Source organism: Taudactylus pleione, unplaced genomic scaffold (assembly GCF_031769625.1).
Source record: "Taudactylus pleione unplaced genomic scaffold, aTauple2 ptg001032l, whole genome shotgun sequence".
NCBI classification, from domain to species: Eukaryota; Metazoa; Chordata; class Amphibia; order Anura; family Myobatrachidae; genus Taudactylus; species Taudactylus pleione.
Window position 1 is genome coordinate 7,910,998 of NW_028285433.1, and position 20,203 is coordinate 7,931,200.

The 20,203-nt window shown below is 40.4% G+C and overlaps 1 protein-coding gene across 1 annotated transcript in view; it reads right to left on the reverse strand.

The window, feature by feature from the left end:
• The window catches only part of SVEP1 (sushi, von Willebrand factor type A, EGF and pentraxin domain containing 1), a 470,252-nt gene that overhangs the window by 277,987 nt on the left and 172,062 nt on the right, over positions 1 to 20,203 (reverse strand). The window contains exons 4-5 of the mRNA XM_088461305.1: positions 4,333 to 4,491; positions 2,240 to 2,419 (exon numbers count right to left, since the gene is read on the reverse strand). Of these exons, the coding sequence (XP_088317431.1) occupies positions 2,240 to 2,419; positions 4,333 to 4,491 (339 nt within the window). The remainder of the gene's footprint in view (positions 1 to 2,239; positions 2,420 to 4,332; positions 4,492 to 20,203) is intronic.

Consider the following 20,203-nt stretch of genomic DNA (forward strand, 5'->3'; position numbering starts at 1 on the left):
GGAAGACTGCTCACTGAGGAGCAGCAGCAGCAGTCCCCTCTCCTCTGTCTGTGGGGAGAGCGATCACACTGATCACGACCCCCCCTGGTTTGCGCCGGGCTGAGGGTCTCACAGTACCCCCCTTTCCCTAGTGCGCAGAATTGAAAATAGGGTTTTTCTTCTTTTTTGCTAAGAGGGCAAGGCCACGCCTCATGCAATGTCCCCTCTTACCCCTGGCCCGGGCTGGCTCTCTACGGCCCTGATCACACTAGATGGAGCATGCCTTTTATGGTGCTTCTCCTATCTCATGTGTGACACTCAGCTAATGGCTAGGGAGGTGAGTGAACTAAACCTGAGGCAAGTGGTGGACAACTGGGAGGAGTTCTCCATCATGTCCCATGACAGCAAGGGGGACAACTACACAAGCTCCGCTGAGTGCCTCCTTGACATGTCCCAACCCTTTCTTTATGGTGGTTAATGTGAACTGATTGTGGCTGGGCAACTGTTTGAGTTTGTCTTTGAGGTTTACCGTACTTAGGGGTTTATGTAGTAAGCCTTGAATGGAGATAAAGTGGACAGAGATAAAGTACCAACCAACCAGCTCCTATCCGTCATTTTTCAAACACATCCTGTGACATGGCAGATAGGAGCTTATTGGCTGCTACTTTATCTCCATTCTTGTTATCTCCATCCAAGGCTTAGTAAATAGACCCCTTAATCTTGATGCTAGTTACACCAGAGGCATAAAATAAACTAAGAATATACATTAAGATGGTACCCCATTCTTGGTATTCCAAAACCAGCAAGGAGCCAAACAAGACAAGAAATACATATCGTGTAAAACTAGTGTATATACTACACTGATAACAGAAAGCAGATAGTACTGCATACTTTAATATGTATTGATATAGCTACTATGATTTCATAAACTCCAAGACCCAGAAGAGTAAAGACATAGACGATAATACAATTCCTTCATTCAATATCTATCTATTTATCTATCTATCTATCTATGGGGTAAATTTACTAAAGTGAGAGTTTTTAGAAGTGGAGATGTTGCCCATAGCAACCAATCAGATTCTAGCTCTTATCTTCTAGGAGGTGCTAGTTAAATGTTAAGTCATACTTGCCGACTTTTAGCTCCCGGGAGGGAGCTGTTGGGCTTCCACGGCAGGGGGAGGGGGGGGTGTCACGGCAAAAGGGGGAGTGACGCGGCAATGAAAAATAATTGCGGGTGGAGCTTGGGCTGTGACAGCGCGATTGAGTCATCGTGGCCCCACCCCCTCTTCACAATACTGAGATTAACAGCATTGTGAAGCAGGGGGTGGGGCTATGATGACGTGATTCAGCAGACAAGTCACGGTGGGCCGGGAGGCTTGCCTGCCTTCCGGGGGGCTGGGAGCGGCACCCGATTTTAGGGAGGCTCCCGGCTGAATCGGAAGGGTAGGCAAGTATGTTTTAAGTAGAATCTGATTGGTTGCTATGGGCAACATCTCCACTTCTAGAAACTCTCACCTTAGTAAATATACCTCCATGTACCTGTAAATGTGTCTGTCTGTATATTTTGCCATTTATATTTGCATTCAGTTGTAAAAATGATATTTCATAGATTGCATAAATTTAAGACTGAATTTACAACAACTATCATTTACAGAATAAATCTGTATTGCACATAGGAAAATGTCTGACATTTTGCAATTAATATAGTGCATAGACCAAACAGCGCATGACATATTTATTGATAAGGGAATTGAATTAAATTGGACCGTAGTTCGTGTGTGGTAAACACAAACGACAATAATTTCCAATTGCCTTAGATTAAATATAATATGTTGGCTTTGTTCTACATCAATGCTCTCCACTTTATAACATCTTGGCAAACACACAGAAGGGATATCCTCCAGATGGTTCTAAGGATACTCTGGAAATATATTACAAGCCAGCGTACGGCAAGGAGATTACTTCCGACACCCATTAAAACCTTTTATGTACAAGTAAAGCTCTCTTTTCATGTGATAAAGTGATAAATGACAATATTCACATGCTTTTGTCTCTGCCTAAATTCTTTGCCAGACTCACATACTAAGTGACTGGGTGACCTTTAATTGTGAAGGATCCTCTGATTCTGGGTCAGCCAGTTAATTAGAATCGTGTTTTGTTTTTTTAACCTGCTTGTATAATCCTTGCATTCTTGACATTGAGTTATTGTGGCTACTGTGCCTTCACAGGAAAAATAAAAGGTTATTCATTACTATCTTACCTCTGCAGGTGGCTTCTGAGCCAGACCACAGTCCATTTGGTTGACAAAGCCGAATGCTACTTCCAACTAATTCAAACCCTGTCTTGCATCGGATTCCACAGGCTGCATCAAAATGATTGTTGCAGATGTTCTGGATGAAATAGCCATTCTCTGGGGGCTGCAGCTCAGGGCAGCGAACAACTAATGATGTGGAATACAAAAACAACTGTTATGGGAGAATGATTTGCATTCCCATTAACTGAGAATGGAGTCTGCTTCAAGTTATCACAGGCCTGATATACTGAAAACAAAAAAAGGCTTTAAAATTGCATCTTTATTTAGCTTCTATGCATTTTTGGAATCAATGGTGTCATCACACAGCAGAAGAGAGTCACACAGTCCTATAAGGAATAACTCATTGGTTATATAGATTACAGGAACAATGGAGGACAATGTAACATGATGGATGTGCTTTGGGGAACTACCTGTCTATTATAGAATAGATAATAAACAATATACTGTATGGCTTCCAGTCTAATGCTCTAATGCATTAATGTGAATTCAGCAATTGTTGCTATTGGTTACATCCACTATTTCCAACTAATCACAGTAGTTCATTAGGAGCATCTCTGAAAACAAAGCAGCTGTAACTTGTTCAATTTGTTGACTATAATTATGGATATTCTAGAGAAATTAGCTACAGATGGGTCCTCACTTGTCTTTGCGCAGTCGCACCAAACAGCCCCCTTGGCACCCCTGATCCTGCGAGACTCTGTTAGCGTTAGGCGTCTTTTTAAAGTCTTTTTTGCCGAAAATGCCTCTAAGTCGCAATGCGGTGTGACTATGACGCACCAGGAGACTGTGCTGATTAATATGATTTGTGACATATGTATATCTGTGTGCACCTGAGTCTCTCCATCAGCCTACGAAGTGGTATGATGTAGCTGCCGCAGCTTTTTTCCACAACAAGTTCCATTTTCAGTCGCACACAGATATACAAGTGTCACATATCAAATTAATCAGCTCCTGGTGTATCCTTTTCACATCACATTGCGATTTAGATGCATTTTCAGCAAAAAAGACTCCCCAGTGCTAGCAGAGTTGTAAGAGACATTGCAGGCTCACTCACGCCAGGTATATCACACTGCATGGCATATTGAGGCGGGCTCTATTTATTAACATTATTTTTACCTAAATAAAGTGAAATGGGGTGTTTTCACACCCTTTTCACATTATTTTAGTTTCACCTAAAGTTACTACAGGGCAATTGGAGTAGAATTAGTAAAATTCTGCTCCAAGCCCTAATTATCACTTATTTTTAGTAATCAGATCGCATTTCACATAATTGTAATGGGAAATGTGATCTGACCAAAATGACTAAAAATAAAATGTGAAAAAATACCGGGGAAAGCCCTGTGATGATAACGCCACCTGGAGGTGGCGTTATCCAGGGTCTCCCCCGGTTATCGGCCTCCTGCTCCGCTCTAACGGACAGAACAGAGCCGGGAGCCGGCCCCAGTAATCAGCTGTGTGGTCTAAACATACCACACACTGATTCACTGTAAAAAAAAAAGTAAAAAAAAAAAAAAACTTACCTGAGTCCAGGGACCGGAGTTCGGGGCTCCAGTGATGTACTCCCTCCAGTCAGCTGGTCTCCCATGCTGCACTGGGGCCCGGTCCTCACCTGACAGGGTCCCAGTGCAGTATGCGATGTCAGCTGACCGGAGCAACAGAGGACATCACCGGAGGCCCAATAACTGCAGGTAAGTGTAATTAAGGGAGGGAGGGTCGCGGGGGGGTCCGCGATCGCGGGGGGCAGGGCTTAGTGATGGGGCGGGGCTTGGCGATGGAGAGGAGGGTGGTATTTCTTCAAAAATACCGTGATAATGTTGCGGAGGGGATTCACAAGGACAGAGCTTTCTCGCAAGCTCTGTCCCTGCAAGGGATTTGTAGTAAATCCCTGTGATATTGCCTGAATTCGCAATGCGAATTCAGTCGGTAATATCACACTACAATCTGCATTACAAATGCGGATTGTAGTAAATAGAGCCCTAGATGAGAAAGAACACATCTGTACTTCTCTATGAAAAATAAAAATGTATAGCTGAGCCTACCTTTGCAGATCTGGTTATCTTCTTCATATCCCTCCTTACATAAACAGTCCTCCACCGATGTGCTGCCTGGTGGTGAAGTGTGGTTTGGATCAGGACATGAGATACAAGTGCTCACTCCACCTGGTGAACCCTCCGGCTTGTATGTTCCAGATGGACACGCTAATAAACAAAAAAAGCCAATATATGTTATAACAATCTGCATCAAATGGACAAATACATACAGTTCTGTGACAAAATAAAACATTGCCATTAGAAAAGATTATTGCCGGCAATACCAGATGGTGTAATTTAATATACTAAAGGCTGTGTGCTCGCGGGTTAGCATTATGTGCATTTCGCAGGATATTTTAATGCCCCCTATTCTCTTGCAATTCAACTAGAAATGGTAAGTCACAAATGTTGCACGTTAATTCTGCAGTGTGCAACCTATGTGACATACATTAAATAGTGGGGAAATCAACCTGAACCCAAATAAACTGGCAAATAAGATAGCAGAACAGCGTATAAGGCTGTTGGTGGCCCTAAGCAAATATTGGATGCAGTTACATGGTGTTGAATGGTTGATTTTTCAAACTTTTATAAATGATGGAAAAACAATAGCCAGCAGGTGTACTTCAGTAAATAAAAGTGTCCAGAGTGTTTTGGGGTACATTAAAGTATATATATCGTGATTTTAATTTACACACCTGCTTGAAAAATGTTGTAAAAAAAACTTGCAACTGCCAACTGCAAGTTCAAAAACCACTAACCCGTCAATACAACACACAACATATGTCCGTTAACACGGATTCCTAATTTAGTTGCAAACAGTCACACCTGTAGGTTTTAATCCACGTTAAGACACATCCGGCCAAGTAATGGCTAATTGAATTGGCCCCTGAAAGTGCATTAGTCCCTCAGTGGCAATTACAGTGTACCAGGGATGGTGATTAAAGGAAATAGTAGCATTGGCTCACCTTACCCAGATGTTTACACCATATCAGACTGTGGGCTGCAAACCACTCAGCCATACTACCGGTAATCATTACCATGACCACAAGCGCATATACATATACACATAATTGCTAGGATACACGTCTATGAGTATCATCAAATTTTTATCCATTAAATATTAAAACCCTACTTGCCTACTTTTCTATTCTGCTCTTCAGGAGATGCCCAGAGTGTAAAATGCTACTGGCCACATTGGAGGCAGGCCCGGGCTCTCACATCATTAGGCCCCATTCCCATTGTGGCAAAATGCAGTAAATCACGGTTCCGTCTGGAGGGAGCAGGTCTAAATTTATGCGATTTGCATAATTTTAGCCCCTTCCTATGGAGCCAGAATTCTCTGTATTATCTCTCCATCCTGCCCACGTCACTGGGAAGTGGATGGGATTGCGGGTAATCCACCCAATCTTCTGAGGGTCTAGGGTACTACCTGAAAAAGCGGGAGTCTCCGCATATTCCAGGAGAGTAGGTAATAATGATTAAAACATTGTTAAAAAATGAAATAGCCATGCAACATATACTTAAAAAGGATAACTGCTTCCACTTAAGAAATGGATACTGTAAATAGTTGTAGAAAAACTGTAGAACAAAATAAATGACAACAGTAAAAAGTACATCCCTTATGTGCTATATAATCATTTGCAGCAAAGCGAGATAAGTTAATCCATAGAGGTGTGTGGGTGGCAGATATACAATTGGAGGGCACTGCTTGAAAAGGAAACAATCCAATTTATCAAGTGATTGTTATATTATATTTAGAAATTGGAATAACATTCTCATTACATGGGAGAGAAGCACAGCCAGGGCCGCTATCAGAACTGGTGACGCCCAGTACAAATAATGCAAACAGAACCTCCTGGAATCAGAGCCATCCATGGTTGTAGCATGGAGCTCAATCACACACACCACACACATATATTCATATAAATATATATGCACAACAGACTTAAAATAGACTAAAAAAGATTAAAAAAACATTAAAATACTTTATTCAAAGAAATTGTGAAACAAAAAATGCAGGGAGGGGGGCAAAGGAGGCAGAAACATAGATAGTGATGGTGTCAGCAGCATAGAATGTGAAGAAGGCATAGGGACAGCTGGGGAATGGCGCATGGGGACAGCTGTAATGGGGAGAGAGCCCAGAGACACTGCTGAAAGTTCCTCTTGCTGTATGCTGCAGATGAGCTACTCACATATCCTCCTTCTGGTTGTGCAGTGCACTAATGGTCCCGACCATTAACTGCTCCTTATGCACAGTAGAGGTCTGCTTATGAATAAGTAGTTCACAACCTGGATCATTGACAGGCAATTGGCCTGCCTGTCATTTTGGGCTCCGGACATCATTAACCCATGTACCTCCTTGATGGTGACCCTGAGCACAGCATTCACTTTCTAGGCTGCTCTCCAACACACCAGGCATGTATCCCAGTCCCAAGCACTGATATGTACTGAACTTTGTGATGACTGTGCAATGAGAGTGTTATTCCATGAGAATACTATACTGTAAGTATCAAACACAATAGTCCAGTCCAAAATATATAAGGTCAACGTGTGAATTCAAAAGTATGGTATAAAAAACTGGGAGCACAATACTACAACACTACAAAAAGAGACACATACTGGTTTTGCAAAAGCAGTTCTAAAATTATAGTTAATTTTTCCCAACCATACCAATTTTGGCAGCAAGGTAACTATTTGAGGGCTTGGCCCCCCTGTCATGATTGGGGACTGCATTGCCCTGATCATCCAGGCAATTGGGAAGGTTCCACAGCTGATGTGTGCACTTTTCATTGGTGTCTAATGTATGCCCCCCTTCCCAATCTACTTGTTGATGAGTGTGCACCCCATACACACTGAGCTATTTTTAGCTGAGTATACCGTATACAGTACATTCATCAATGGGATGAGGATGTCGGGAAGCTCATAAGATGTGACCTCCCGATCCTGTTGGAGGAGCGATTGAAGCTGTTTAATGGCTAATGCTCCTGCATACACACACACAGTATACAATTATCAGCCCAAAGAGTCAATATTGAGTAATCGGCCCGATAACTGTATAGGTGTGTACCCAGCAGTGGCAAACGCAGGCTTTCTAGAGGGGAGTTTCCAAATGCTTGATTTTAGAGTGAGTGTGGCCAGTCCATGAAGAGTGCATAATTAACACTTATCCAGCTTTAATATGCATCATACAAAGTGTATTGTGTGTCATAATTCCAGCATATAGAGGACCAGCAATCACTGTAAGCCATTATATGTGGCAGTAGGGCCATCCTACCTGAGGGGAATGTTTTTATTTTAGATGTGGGCACCATTCCAGAGTATTAGCTCAAGTCCGGGAGTCTGGGGGAGCAGCAGAATAACCTAGCACTGCCCTGGACATATATGTACATATTGGGCTCTATAGCAGCACATCCCTAACAGTGAATGTTTTCCAGATCTCCTAGTTGATGCATAGGTTATTTATTACTGACTGATACATGTTAAAAAATCCACAGGTGGTGCTAATTATTTAATTTGTGATACTGTGAAGAACATGCAGCACTAGTAAATTTCTATTACATTACTATTTCTATTGTGGTCCTGGTGTGAGCTTGGGAGGGGGGTTTCCAGGCAGACGGAATCCCCCCCCTGCGTTTGCCTATGCCCAGCTTTACTGTATTCATTAACTAAATAAGGAGAGTACATAGCATTTTTTTCTCAAAATATGTGACAAACCTAGAGATTCTGCCTCTCACTGTTCTCAGGTTGATCAAAGAGTGTAAGGTTGTCTTGTGTGTAAATATATATACTGTATGTCTGGTTACAAATTGTGTTTTAAAAGTGGTTTCCTAAATTCTTATATTTAGATGTTCTTATCTGTTTAACTGGTATTTCTGGTGTTTTCTAATGAAACTATAGCTAGAAGAAGTATAATATGGATTGTTACACAGCGCCAGTACAAGACTTCAACCTACTTATAATACTGCATGCAGTGATAATGATTCCTAAAATGCCATGTCAAAATGAAATATATCAAGAGCCTGGTTCTATTAGCCTGGCAGGCTCAGCTACGCAACATGCTATGACTATAAAAATAGCATATTAATCACTTTGCTAGAAATGCCAGCAATGCATAATTTTTCTCAGTTATACAAAGTAGGAACCACAAACCCGACAAATATATGTTTCCTGGGCAATTATGAATTGTGCCATGTACTGCATTCCAAATAAAACAAGTAAAAAAGTCACTGTCTTGAGTTCAGGCTCCAGTGAAATCAGACATAAGACATACCAGAAAAGGAACTGATTAAGCATGCCGACTCAATAGATGATATTATGCAATGAAACCATGCTCATGTATTAAAGCAGCATTTACAAACACTATCTAGCTAGGAATGAGCAATGCCATAGGTTACAATTCACTGCACCCCCTGTACATATTTGTAGATATTAATGATTAAGATTGTTTTTTTCTTACTGATACACTTTAGCTGTTAAATAAAACCATGCTCAGATCTTTCTTTTACATCCTGTATGTCTGGAATATGTTAAAACAACATTATCAGGTGTGAATACATTTTGAGATTAAGCAGACGTCTTAGTGAAAACTGCACTATAACTGGCTTGTTTGAAGGAGCTGTTGGAAAGGTAATGAAAGCACCATCACTATTCAGGAGTAGTAATAAGTAAAACAATTCATAAATTTGTGTGATTTTCGGTGTTTTGGAGTCTACATATATTTTCAGAAATTGTAATCTGAAAAATAATAAATTCATCATATCAAATTGTCTTTTTTTTGTTCATAGTGGTGCTATAGATTTCTTACAAGTACCACTCAAAGTCTGCAAGTAACCCTCACAGCTAATTTGAAATTACATGAAATAATAAAAAAAACACAACAGAAAATATAAATATTTTAGTAAAAATAATATTGATAACTATGTACGATTTGCCTCTTACACATTAGCATGGACTGTGAAAATCTGTTGTTACTGTACATGCTGGACATTCAAGTCTTTTCATAGCGTTCCCGCTAGGCTGTTTTAGCGGTCACAGGCGGAGAATAGACGCCGGGCGCATGCACCCAGCATCTATTCTCCCTGTCGGCAGCGCTTGGGGGCTGCCCGGCATGTCCGTAAGTGCCGGGTACGCCCTCTTTTCAGGCGCGCACACGGAAGTGCCCTCTCTAGCCTGCCACCGGAGTATGCATTCAGGAAGCCGACGGTCGAAATGCCGACCACCGGCTTCCTGACTGTACAATCCCGACAGGGAGCCCGACGCCCAGCATACTGAATGAAGGTAAGTCGGGCGGTGGCCGTGAACAGCCGCGCTGGGGGGGAGGGTTAGGTTAGGAGCTCCCGCGGGGGACATAGGGTTAGGCACCCCCTCGGGAGGTTAGGCTAGGGGAAGGGGGGGTTAGGGTTAGGCACCCCCGAGGGAGGGGGTTAGGATTAGGCACCCCCCCCGGGAGGGTTAGGTTTAGGCTACGGGAACAGAGGGGTTAGTTTTAGACACTAATGGGGGGTTAGGGTTAGGCACTATGGGGGAGGTCAGGGTTAGGCACCCCTAAGGGAGGGTTTGGGGGGAGAGGGTTAGTTATACTTACCTTAATTAGCTGTCGAGATCTTCACTACTGCTGGTCTTCCGGCGTCGAGATTTGAACCGCCGGACACAGGTCCGGCGGTCATTCATACCAATCCTCCTTTTATCATCGTTGTGTTTCTAAATGAATTATACTTAAAGGAGATCAATTAATAATATTTGATAAAATTCTTAAATTGTTGGTGTATAAATCATTATATACATTAACTTGATTATTGTTCAGGTGGCTATTCAAAGGGTCATAGTAGATGTTCTGAGATAAGTGTGTGATGTAAGACAAATATCACCACTATGTAATAATTACCATGTTGTTGCACATTTTGAAAACTCCAGTTCCTGGGCACTGTGTGAAAGAATAACTCATATGCTCCCAGAATGCAGAATCTAAAACTGTAACACTTAAGTACAGTAACATGACATTGAGGCCATAAAACAGTCCATATTACTTTGCTTTGGTTGCCCATTCCCAATTGTCCTGTTAATTTGGGGGCATTATGGGAAAATAATCTTTGTTGAAAGATTAGTGGGAAAAACATAAAGAAACGCGGCTGACAGTACAACATATGCCACCTTAACCCCCAGTGAATTGTGTCACATCTAGAAGGTTAAAATGTTTTCAAATGCAGTGACACAAAAAAGTAGAAAACCTTAAGAGGGGGGTGAATGTGTATATTTCTATGTCTGATGATATTAGGTAGTGGGGACAAACAGACAGTGAGTGCATTGCTTACTGCCAGTGAGTATGTGCTCACAGAGGTCAAGTAATAAAACAGATGCTAACAAACCACAGTAAACATGATCTATTGCCTGTGTTAAGATTGTTTAGCTAACACATAAAATTATACACGTGAATTTATTTTCCAGTAAATCCCCATTAAAAAATGATATTAAAAAAAGAATTTTGCTTTAAAAAAACTATGTTAAGCCAAGGGGATTTGGCTTAAGAAAACATATAATAATTTTATCAGGATAATGTAATATTCTACACATTATGTTGATTTAAAACTCCTTTTGCAATTACAGCATGAACCATGTTGTCTATAATAAGCTATGTATATTCATGGTGCTACTTTACCATTAGGAGGTTGTTTTATATGAATCTTTATAGAACTTTAAAAAAGGTAATAGGGAAATATTACTGTAACGATTTTCTAAATATAAATTCCATAGCCCAATCACATCAAAAAACAGATAGTTTTATAGTCGAGCAGTCATTATGGCATTTAGCTGTGTACTGTGTACTTTTCATAGGAGTCTTAAGAGAATAGACTAAAAAATGGGGAGACCTGGAAATTCATCTTTACAGATAACACCTGCTTAGGAGATTTGCACAGCATAGCAGAGGGACAAACTAGCAAACAGAAATAAATCAGGTACCAGAGTGTTACTTACAGCTGAAAAGATACATATCTGTATAGTCTGGGAATTCATTTCACTGAAAGTTCCAAATTATTTTAAGTTTATAATGCCTCCTGGCCTAAAGAGTAATATGGCACATGCTGCTCAGCTGATAAGCTAGGGACAAACTAAGGTCCCCAAATATATAAATTAAATATACATTGTCTTTGTTATATATCTTTACATCCCAAATAAAAATTATGCCTTGAGCCTTCAACCACCATGAACCATTTATACACATCAATTCCATCAGTTCATCTCTACATAACGTACAACAGAAGACTAGAATGGGGACTCGGGATAGGCAGAAAAAGTAATTGCCGTAAGTTGAAACAAAGATATGTAGAACAGGACCAGTGCACTGTCCTCTTTGTTATGTCTAAATTTTGTCCATTAATACCAGAACATTGACTCTATTTTTGCTTGAATCATACATTTGGCTGATAATGGATGTAGGGAATGGGGAGGGCTCGGACTTGCTTTCTGTCCATTCTTACTCAATAGCAGGCCTAGATTTAGGGCTCATACATTCTATTCACCTCCTGTTATGCAGACAGTGAGTGTCAGATTTAGTCATTCATTCCTTCACCCAGGGACCGATTAACAAAGGGGTGTATGGGACATCAGCCCCAGGTCTCCACATAATAGGCCAATCATTCATAAATAGTTACATGACGAGATGCTGAAATAGGAAGCATATTTTCAATACAGAGGGAACATAAATCATTGTTTATTTGATATATACTGTAGTTTTGGGAAATCACACTCTCTAATATAAAATATAATAGAGGAAATACAACCTTAGCCTATTAAACAATGTCAGTACAGTTTGCTCCCTATTAGTTTGTAGTCCATGAGCATGTGCATTGTCATCAGCATATACTGTATTATTGTATGTTTTGTCTCTCTAGTAGAAACTAAGGGGTATATTCACGAAAATTTTGCAAACTGACTGAAACTGCAAATTTACTAAAGTGAAGCTGGGGGCTTCATCTTGGACTTTTATAGCTCACCTTCTTCACATCGAGGACCGGGATGCTGTCCTGCAACTTGTCCGTCTTCAAGGGCCCTTGTTCGTTAGTTTAGGTTCTGATTACAGATCCAGTTATGCCTAGGTTGAAGGCTAGGCATACAGGGTAGGGGGACTTTGGGGGGGGGGATTTCTTGGGTGTATTTGTTTGAATTTTTCATTGTTTTTGTCTTTAAAGAAACAATGGTGGATGTGTGTATTTTTATTCTTATTTATTCTGTCCAGGTATATGTTTGCTATAGAAAACTTTTGCAGCAGCGGGTCTATATACCCGGGTCGTCCAGGCTAATGTTGTTAATTGTGTTATCTCCTATAACAATATACATTTTGTACTTTACTGTATTATAATTTTTCCAGAGTTTATCTTATTTTAATCTATATGTCACTTAAACCTTACTGGTACCCTGGCTTATGACACGTGGGCATGAATGGTGCCTTCAGGTGCTTGTTCTGTTATTGTTATGCAATATAGGGTTTATGTGTATGCTTGTTTTCCGCTTACCCACTCCTGCTGGTCCGTTAAGTTGCTATATGTATTTATCTGTGTACAGCTGGCTACACACTTTGCAATAGTTTGAACGATTTGCAAGTTTCCGTCGGATCGGAACGAGAAATTGTTAAAGTCGTGCCGTGTGTACCCACTATGTCGGGCAGTGCGTGCTCCCGGATCGTCAGGTCGGCCCTACATACAGCTCCACCCGACAATGCAGCTGCCAACCCCATGCAGTGGGATGCAGCAGGGGCCAACATATCGGGCGGTTGGGCTCCGGATCGTCTGCGGGGGAACCTGTGACCTTTTGATTCCTATGACAGTGTCGCAAACTCTCTGTACCCTCTGCGATGTAGTGCGCTCTGGGGATGGAGCCGGCACAGGAAGCACTGCCGACCTCTTATGGCACTGCGTAAAGCTATGGCACTGCTTCCTGGTTCGGATCCCTGGCAGCATACGACACTGGGGGGATGACACTAGGGGAGTTGGGGGCTTCCTCTAAAAAGTATTTTGCAAATTAGTAACCCATAAGCTACTATAGGCATATGCTACTACAGGGTACTGCCATATGGAGATGGTAAATCCGGCACCACAGCAGCCTCCATAAAAACCTATGAGAACTGCATTTGCGGACAAAAAATGGAGGGACTCCTCTGTAGTACATCTGGGGAATACTTAATATTTGCGGTAACCCCCTAAAAACGTCTGTTTTTCGGGGAATATACCTCAAATATTTAATAATAAATAGGCCCCTTAGTCATAATTTCAGATCTACTATATAGAATACAGTATGATTTGATTAATGGCACTGCAACATTAGGACTTTCTCAAGCATCTGTTAGCTATTAATCTCTTATCTCTTGATGAGAGACTGTTCCAAGTATCCACCACAAAGTCAGTAATGTGTTTAAAGTAATTCAGATGACAGAAACAGATTAGCATGATAGCAAGATAATCATCTATATATACAGAAAGATATGCTGCAGAAATAATATGAGACCTCCATCCCCCGAGCTAGTTCTCCTTGGTGAGTTCCTTGGTCAGTTCTGTGGAATGTACCCCCAGGCTGCTTTCCTTGTAGGAAATTGTACACTTCCTGGTAAGTATGAACACTCTCCCAAGACACCACACAGAAAGTGGTTTCGTTATGTTATCTTACATATTGCCAGCAACTGCCTAGCAGAATGAGAAAAGGAACAGTGATGAAAAGAACAATATTCGCATGAAATAATGTGCAGTCATGCCTGTCTTCATTTTAGTATTATTTAATTCGAAGAAATAAATATAAGACACTTGACTAAATGGTCTCATATCATTTACAGGACTTTTCAATTATTGAGGGAATATCCTAAGTTAATTTTGATTTTATAATATTAACTACATAGGGTTCAAGGCATAGTTGTCAACCTTGTAAGACTTTTCTCCAAGAGATACAGGGGGGAAGTATGTCCCCAGGGCAACTCCGCGGGGCATGAAGTTGTGAAGCACTTTATCGTTGCCCCTGCAGAAGTGGCCGGAATGTGGGAGGGATAATCGGGGAGAGTATACACATATAGTACAGGGGTCACGTGGTTAGGCCCGCCCATTATCTGATGACTTCTGCATTCTCTTTGTAGCTTTCTTGCTTCAAATGGCTGGTGGTTGGCTCAAAGCTTGTACAAAAAAGTCAAGGGGTCTCAATTAGCACAATTTTTAAGCCCAAATGTAAATTTTTATAATTAAGAAATGTATTTAATAAAAAAAACACAATTTTCATCTTCCACTGATGGCTGTTTTTGCTGAGAAAGTGTTCATGCTAACCTTGAGCCAATTTACTATGTCATATCCAGTGTTCACTCTAGGGCAGGCAGGGGACAGGGCATCTGTCAAAAAAGGGGGAGTGGTCACTCAGAAAAAGGAGTGGCGTGACCTTGATATGCACCCTCTTTTCTTCACTGTAGGGGTTATGCCCAGCACTCGCAGAGATCCCGGGCTGCCCCCAAACTCTCCCGCAGTGTGAATAAATGCTGTGCATGTTTACTCACCACTGATTGTTTCACCGGAAACCTCCCCCTGCAGGACACTGCGGCCCCCGGATGGGAACAGCAGTTTCACTGGGGTGGCGCCATAAGGGCAGTGTGCATTTTAGTTCTTCAAATGTGGCATGGTACGGCACCCCGCCAAAAAATCCTAGCGGGAACACTACTATCAATCATTAACACAGGAGATGAATGTGGTGTATTACCAGTGTATGACTGTAGACAAAAACGCTAAGAACTGATACAAGACTTGCAAGACAACAGTTAAGCGGGGGTTAAAGTATAAATTTGCACCTTTGACGTATAACAAAGTTTTTAAGCTAATTTTAAGTGACAAGACTCATAAGTTAACAACTGAAAACTTGGGTAGTAGAGTATATATTAATATTGTAACATGAATTACATGCAACTAATAGTTCCCAATTATCCCAAAATAACTTTTTATATGTACAATTTATTTTCTCTAAAATATAATTATTACATATTTGAATGAATTAGTGAAGTAACTGAACCTTACATATTGGTAAATATAAGAAAGATGGCAACATAATATTGGTAGCACATAACTGATTTTTGAGCATACACAGTATTTTGGCATTTTCTTTGCATATTTTTCCTGTTTTGGCTGCATATTGCATGCTTATTTTTGTATAGCGTTCTACTCTATGTCTGATAATTAACAGCTAAAAAAAATATTTTTTAAATGATTTGTGATCTATATGGAGCAAAGTGGACAGCACAGAGAAATGTTACAATTGTTACCAAATGTTTGTCTTATTTACTGCATGCTGGCCACTAGATGGCACTTTAATTAGTTGATATTATATTTTACAGATGTAGTAATGTGATTTTAAAGCAAATTAATAGTAGCAAGCAGGAATCAGAGTGGTGACCTATTTTTCATCATTGAAACAATTGATTGCTGAATGCCAACTATTATTTCATGTAAGAATTGTCTTATTAACTTACATTTTTTATTACTGTTATTATGTTTTCTTGCAAGCAAACAAAATACAGCTATTAACTCACCATTGTATACATTTTAAAAATATATAAATTCAAGCAATAAAATACAAATACTGTAAAAGTATGAATATCTGAGAATTGCTACCAGTGGCGGACCTTCAAAGGAGGAAGCTGCGTCTGTGCGCTTCATTCGGGAAGGAATAATTATCATTGTTAGGATAATTATTGCTTAGTATGAGGGCCGCGTTTATTGTTTTGTTATTTTAACAACACCTTGGATGCCTACTGGTGGTAATATAGGTGAGTATGTGTGAGTGTGTATGTATGTATGTATGTATGTATTAAACTTATACTGTGTAAGGTGTGTGTGTGTTTCTTTCAACATTTCTTTAGAGGTGAACTACAGGTCCTAGTTGACCCTTAATGACCCGCATGCTGGTACTTGTGGTTCTCCAAGTACCAGCATGTGGGGGAGGCCTGCAGTTCTACTGTAAAGACAATGTTTATATTCTTCTATTTTTACACTACACTAACACAATCAACCCGCCACCCACCGCCCAGGGATGGCGGGGATAGCCCCGGGCTATCAGCCTAGGCTAGGTGTGCCCTTTATTGGAGGGGTCTCCAACTCCCCAGGGATTCCTGGCCTGGGCTGACTAGCGGTCAGGGCTGATGCTGCAGCTGGGGGGCCCGCTGACAGGGCTCCCCTGGCTGTGGCATCAGGGTCCAGGGCTGGTTCTGTGAATTACAGGGAGACCCTACGCAAATTTTTCCTTGTAATTCCAGAGCCAGCCCTGTTTCCTATAGCCCAGTGCTGGTTGTACTGAGTAAGAACCCTACGTAATTTTTCCCCTGTACTTAGTCAATCAGACCTGGGTTTGAACAGTCCGGGGCCGGTTCTGTTTTGGGGGGATACCTCACGTCAATTTTTTTAAAGTTTTAACTCTTTATTTTCTTTTTACAGTCAGATACATCTGTGTGAGAATGAACAGCTCATGCTGAAAGTGAAAGCATGAAGCAGTTCTATGCTATCAGGGATTTGCAGTTCGGTTTGAAGTGTGATTTGCTGCTTGATTTGTACATGAACATGTCAAATCGAACAGCAAATCAATATTCAAAACCGACTCAAATCGAATTTGTTTTGCAAATCACAAAACAAATCGAATAATAGTAAATCTGGCAAAATCACTGGTTTTGCCACAATCGATTTGAGTCGGTTTGAGAAGAGCTAAATCACTCTTCAAATCGACCTGCAAATCGACCTTTGATAAATATACCTCAAAATCTGAAAAGCCAAGGAATGGGGTGAAGGCATTAAAAGTGGCTGATCAACTCCATCCTGACAGACAAAGGGGTAATCTCATCTGAAAGAGGAATGTTGCCTCTTGATATATGCAAAGTTGGGGAAACCACTCAGAACCCTTGGGACAGCCCCCCAAAGGATAACTGTGTCAAAAAATCCCTTAAAAAAAGTGAGGAACACCCCAAAAAGTACTTTGAATTTGGGGGCAAAAAAGCACAAAGTTCGCAAACTAGCGAATTAAGGTTTTGGGGGTGCTCTAAGAAGGGGTCAAGTGTTTTTGGGATTGCTGGTGCTTTTATGCTTGCACCCATTTTCAGGTACCCCAAATTTGCCAGGACTACTTATTTTCTTCAAAAAATACTGCTTTATGCCATTCTTCACCACAAAGACGTTAATTAGAGGCAATTGTGCGAACTTAAGTACCCCAAACAGTTTGATTAGGGCTAATCGGACACTACTACATTGATCCCCAATGTTTCTGCATCTTTTTGGGGGGTTCAGGCTGATTTCCCTGTTTCTGACACCACTTTTCACCTGTTCTGACTTTGCGTGTCGCCGTTTTCGCGTCTTTTGGAATTCAATACGGCGAATAGCGGGTACGCGCACGATATGTTTCCGCAGATAAAATACACAATGTAGGCAAAAAGTCCAGCATGCAAAACTTTATCGTGGGTGCGAAACTAATTGAATACCATCCTTGGTGTGTAATTCTTTTAAAACTACAGTAGGTACAACTTTGCAAGTACTTTTGTTCTGTACTGTGTTTCCCAATTTTGCTGTGGAAGCACATATCCTTTAACAGTAACATTGTGGCGGTGTGGGGTGTGTAGTTCAACAGCAGCTGGAGTGCCACAGGTTGCTGACCCCTGATAGACAGTAGCACATCAATATTCAGAATTTTGGTGATGCATCTGATGTTTTATTTTTATTATACATTTTTATTTTAACTGATACGTCCACTCAATAACATGTAATTTATTATATTTAACACTGGTTTTATCATCTTACACAAACAGCTGTCTCATCAGACTTTTAAAGATGCCGCTTGTGCTGAGCATAACAGTATTTGTAATACTAATATATAGACTGTAAGCTCCACTGGGGCAGGGACTGATTATAATGGACAAATATTCTTTGTAAAAGCGCTGCGGAATATGTGTGCGCTATATAAATAACTGGTAATAAATAAATCAATAAATAATGTACACTATTTAACATTTTGCTACAACACATCTTTTTAATTTCCAAATTTATGACAAATGTACTACTGTACATGAAGTTTCAAATGTAACAAGTCCATAACACTAGCTGAAAAAGGTGCACATATGGCAGTTGAAGCTTCTAAATATTTTCTGAGAAACCTGGTTTAGTGTTGCACACCTCAAATAAATAACTATGTTACTGTAAAGGTTTGTAACCGTTTCCTCAAGTGTTTTCATTGTACATTTCAAAAGTTTGGACATGGCTGCTGAATATTATAGAATGTCCCCATTAATGTTATTATCACACCTCCAAAAACATTTTCTGCTGGATCTGCCTGTTCATTCAGTCATCATTAGTTTCATGCACTCTGTTTTTTTTGGTATAATCTTCCCCCTAGCAGTTCAATGGTCCTCTCAAATTATGTTTCTTTTTCACTGTCCCTACCTCAACTGCTAGGGGACTATTCCTTGCCTCTTCTGCTTTTTGATTTTATCCCGGGTACACACTTGTACGAACGGCAATCTTGCAATTTTTTATTTCAAAAACTCCTTCTCCACCAATTTCTTTTATGTCCCCTAATTCAATAAATCATTATTATCCTGCCCTTGACCACCCACAAATAATATGCCCTTCTAAGGTATATATGTGTTTCAGTCCCAATCTGAATGTGTTTGTAATTGTACAATCACACTTATACTGTACCTACATTGGAACGCCCCATGCCTACCTGTCCTGCCCTCTCCAAGTGCAGGCTGCTGTAAGTGCCAGCATCACACAAATCTGCAGGGTCCAGTGTGATTTCAAGCAAGATATTATACACTCTCTATCGTAACGCTCACTCTGCATCAGGACCAGGCAGTCTAATAGCACAACGTCTCATAATCAGACAGGCCAAGCTGAACTAGAATACTTAGCACCAAACTGAGAGGTAAGCAACAGACTTTGCAGGGGGTTTTGAAGTCAGGGTAGATGATAATAATCAGTCAGTTGCATATGAGCAATAAAAGAGAACAGCAGTTATAATTGCAGAGGCAGTATCATTGCACATAAGTGAACATGTCATTACAGAGAGGAAAAAACATTATGAAAGCACAAACAGAAGACAGAGATGACAGCCCAGTGAATGACATGTCTGTATAAATTATGTTCAGTTGCCAAATTACAAGTAACTTGAAGTAAAATCTGATAATAAGCATGTGAAAGCAACACACTTCCAATAAATCCTGCTAGGTGTCTAATAATAACGCTTGCATTTATCTAACCACCAGGAAATTGAATGGGATTCTTATTTCCAAACCAGATAAAACCAGACAGGTGTCTGTGCAATTAAAATATCTTTGTTGTAAAGTACTAAATACATTTGTATAGTCAGTGGCAAATAAGTTGAACAAAAAAGCTAAAATGCTAATAAAGTAAAAATAATAATAATACAAAAATAATATTATTCTTGAACAGTAGTATTGAATCATGAACTACTGTCCTTTAAAGGACATTTAGGGGTATGTTTACTAAAGGTTGATTTTAAATGTATCTAAATCGATCAACATTGTTGTGCTTCTGCATCTAAATTACGCATTTACTAACATAGAATTTTTTATTTGTTTTTTTAAGTGTTAGTTAATGTGTAATTTAGCCCAAGATACACAAGATCGATGTTGATTGATGTAGATTAATTTGAAATCAATTAAAATGTACCTTTATTAATATACCCCTTAATGTTATATGTACTGTTTTAGGCTATAGTCAATGGCATAGGGGTCCATTCACCATCACTTAATTCCTACAAAAGCAGGTAAAATTAAGTGTCATGGCTATTCATTATAAAGGTAAAGCAGGATATAGCACAGATATCCCCTGCTTACCTTTTAGCCCCGAAGTGGCCCGCCGTCCCC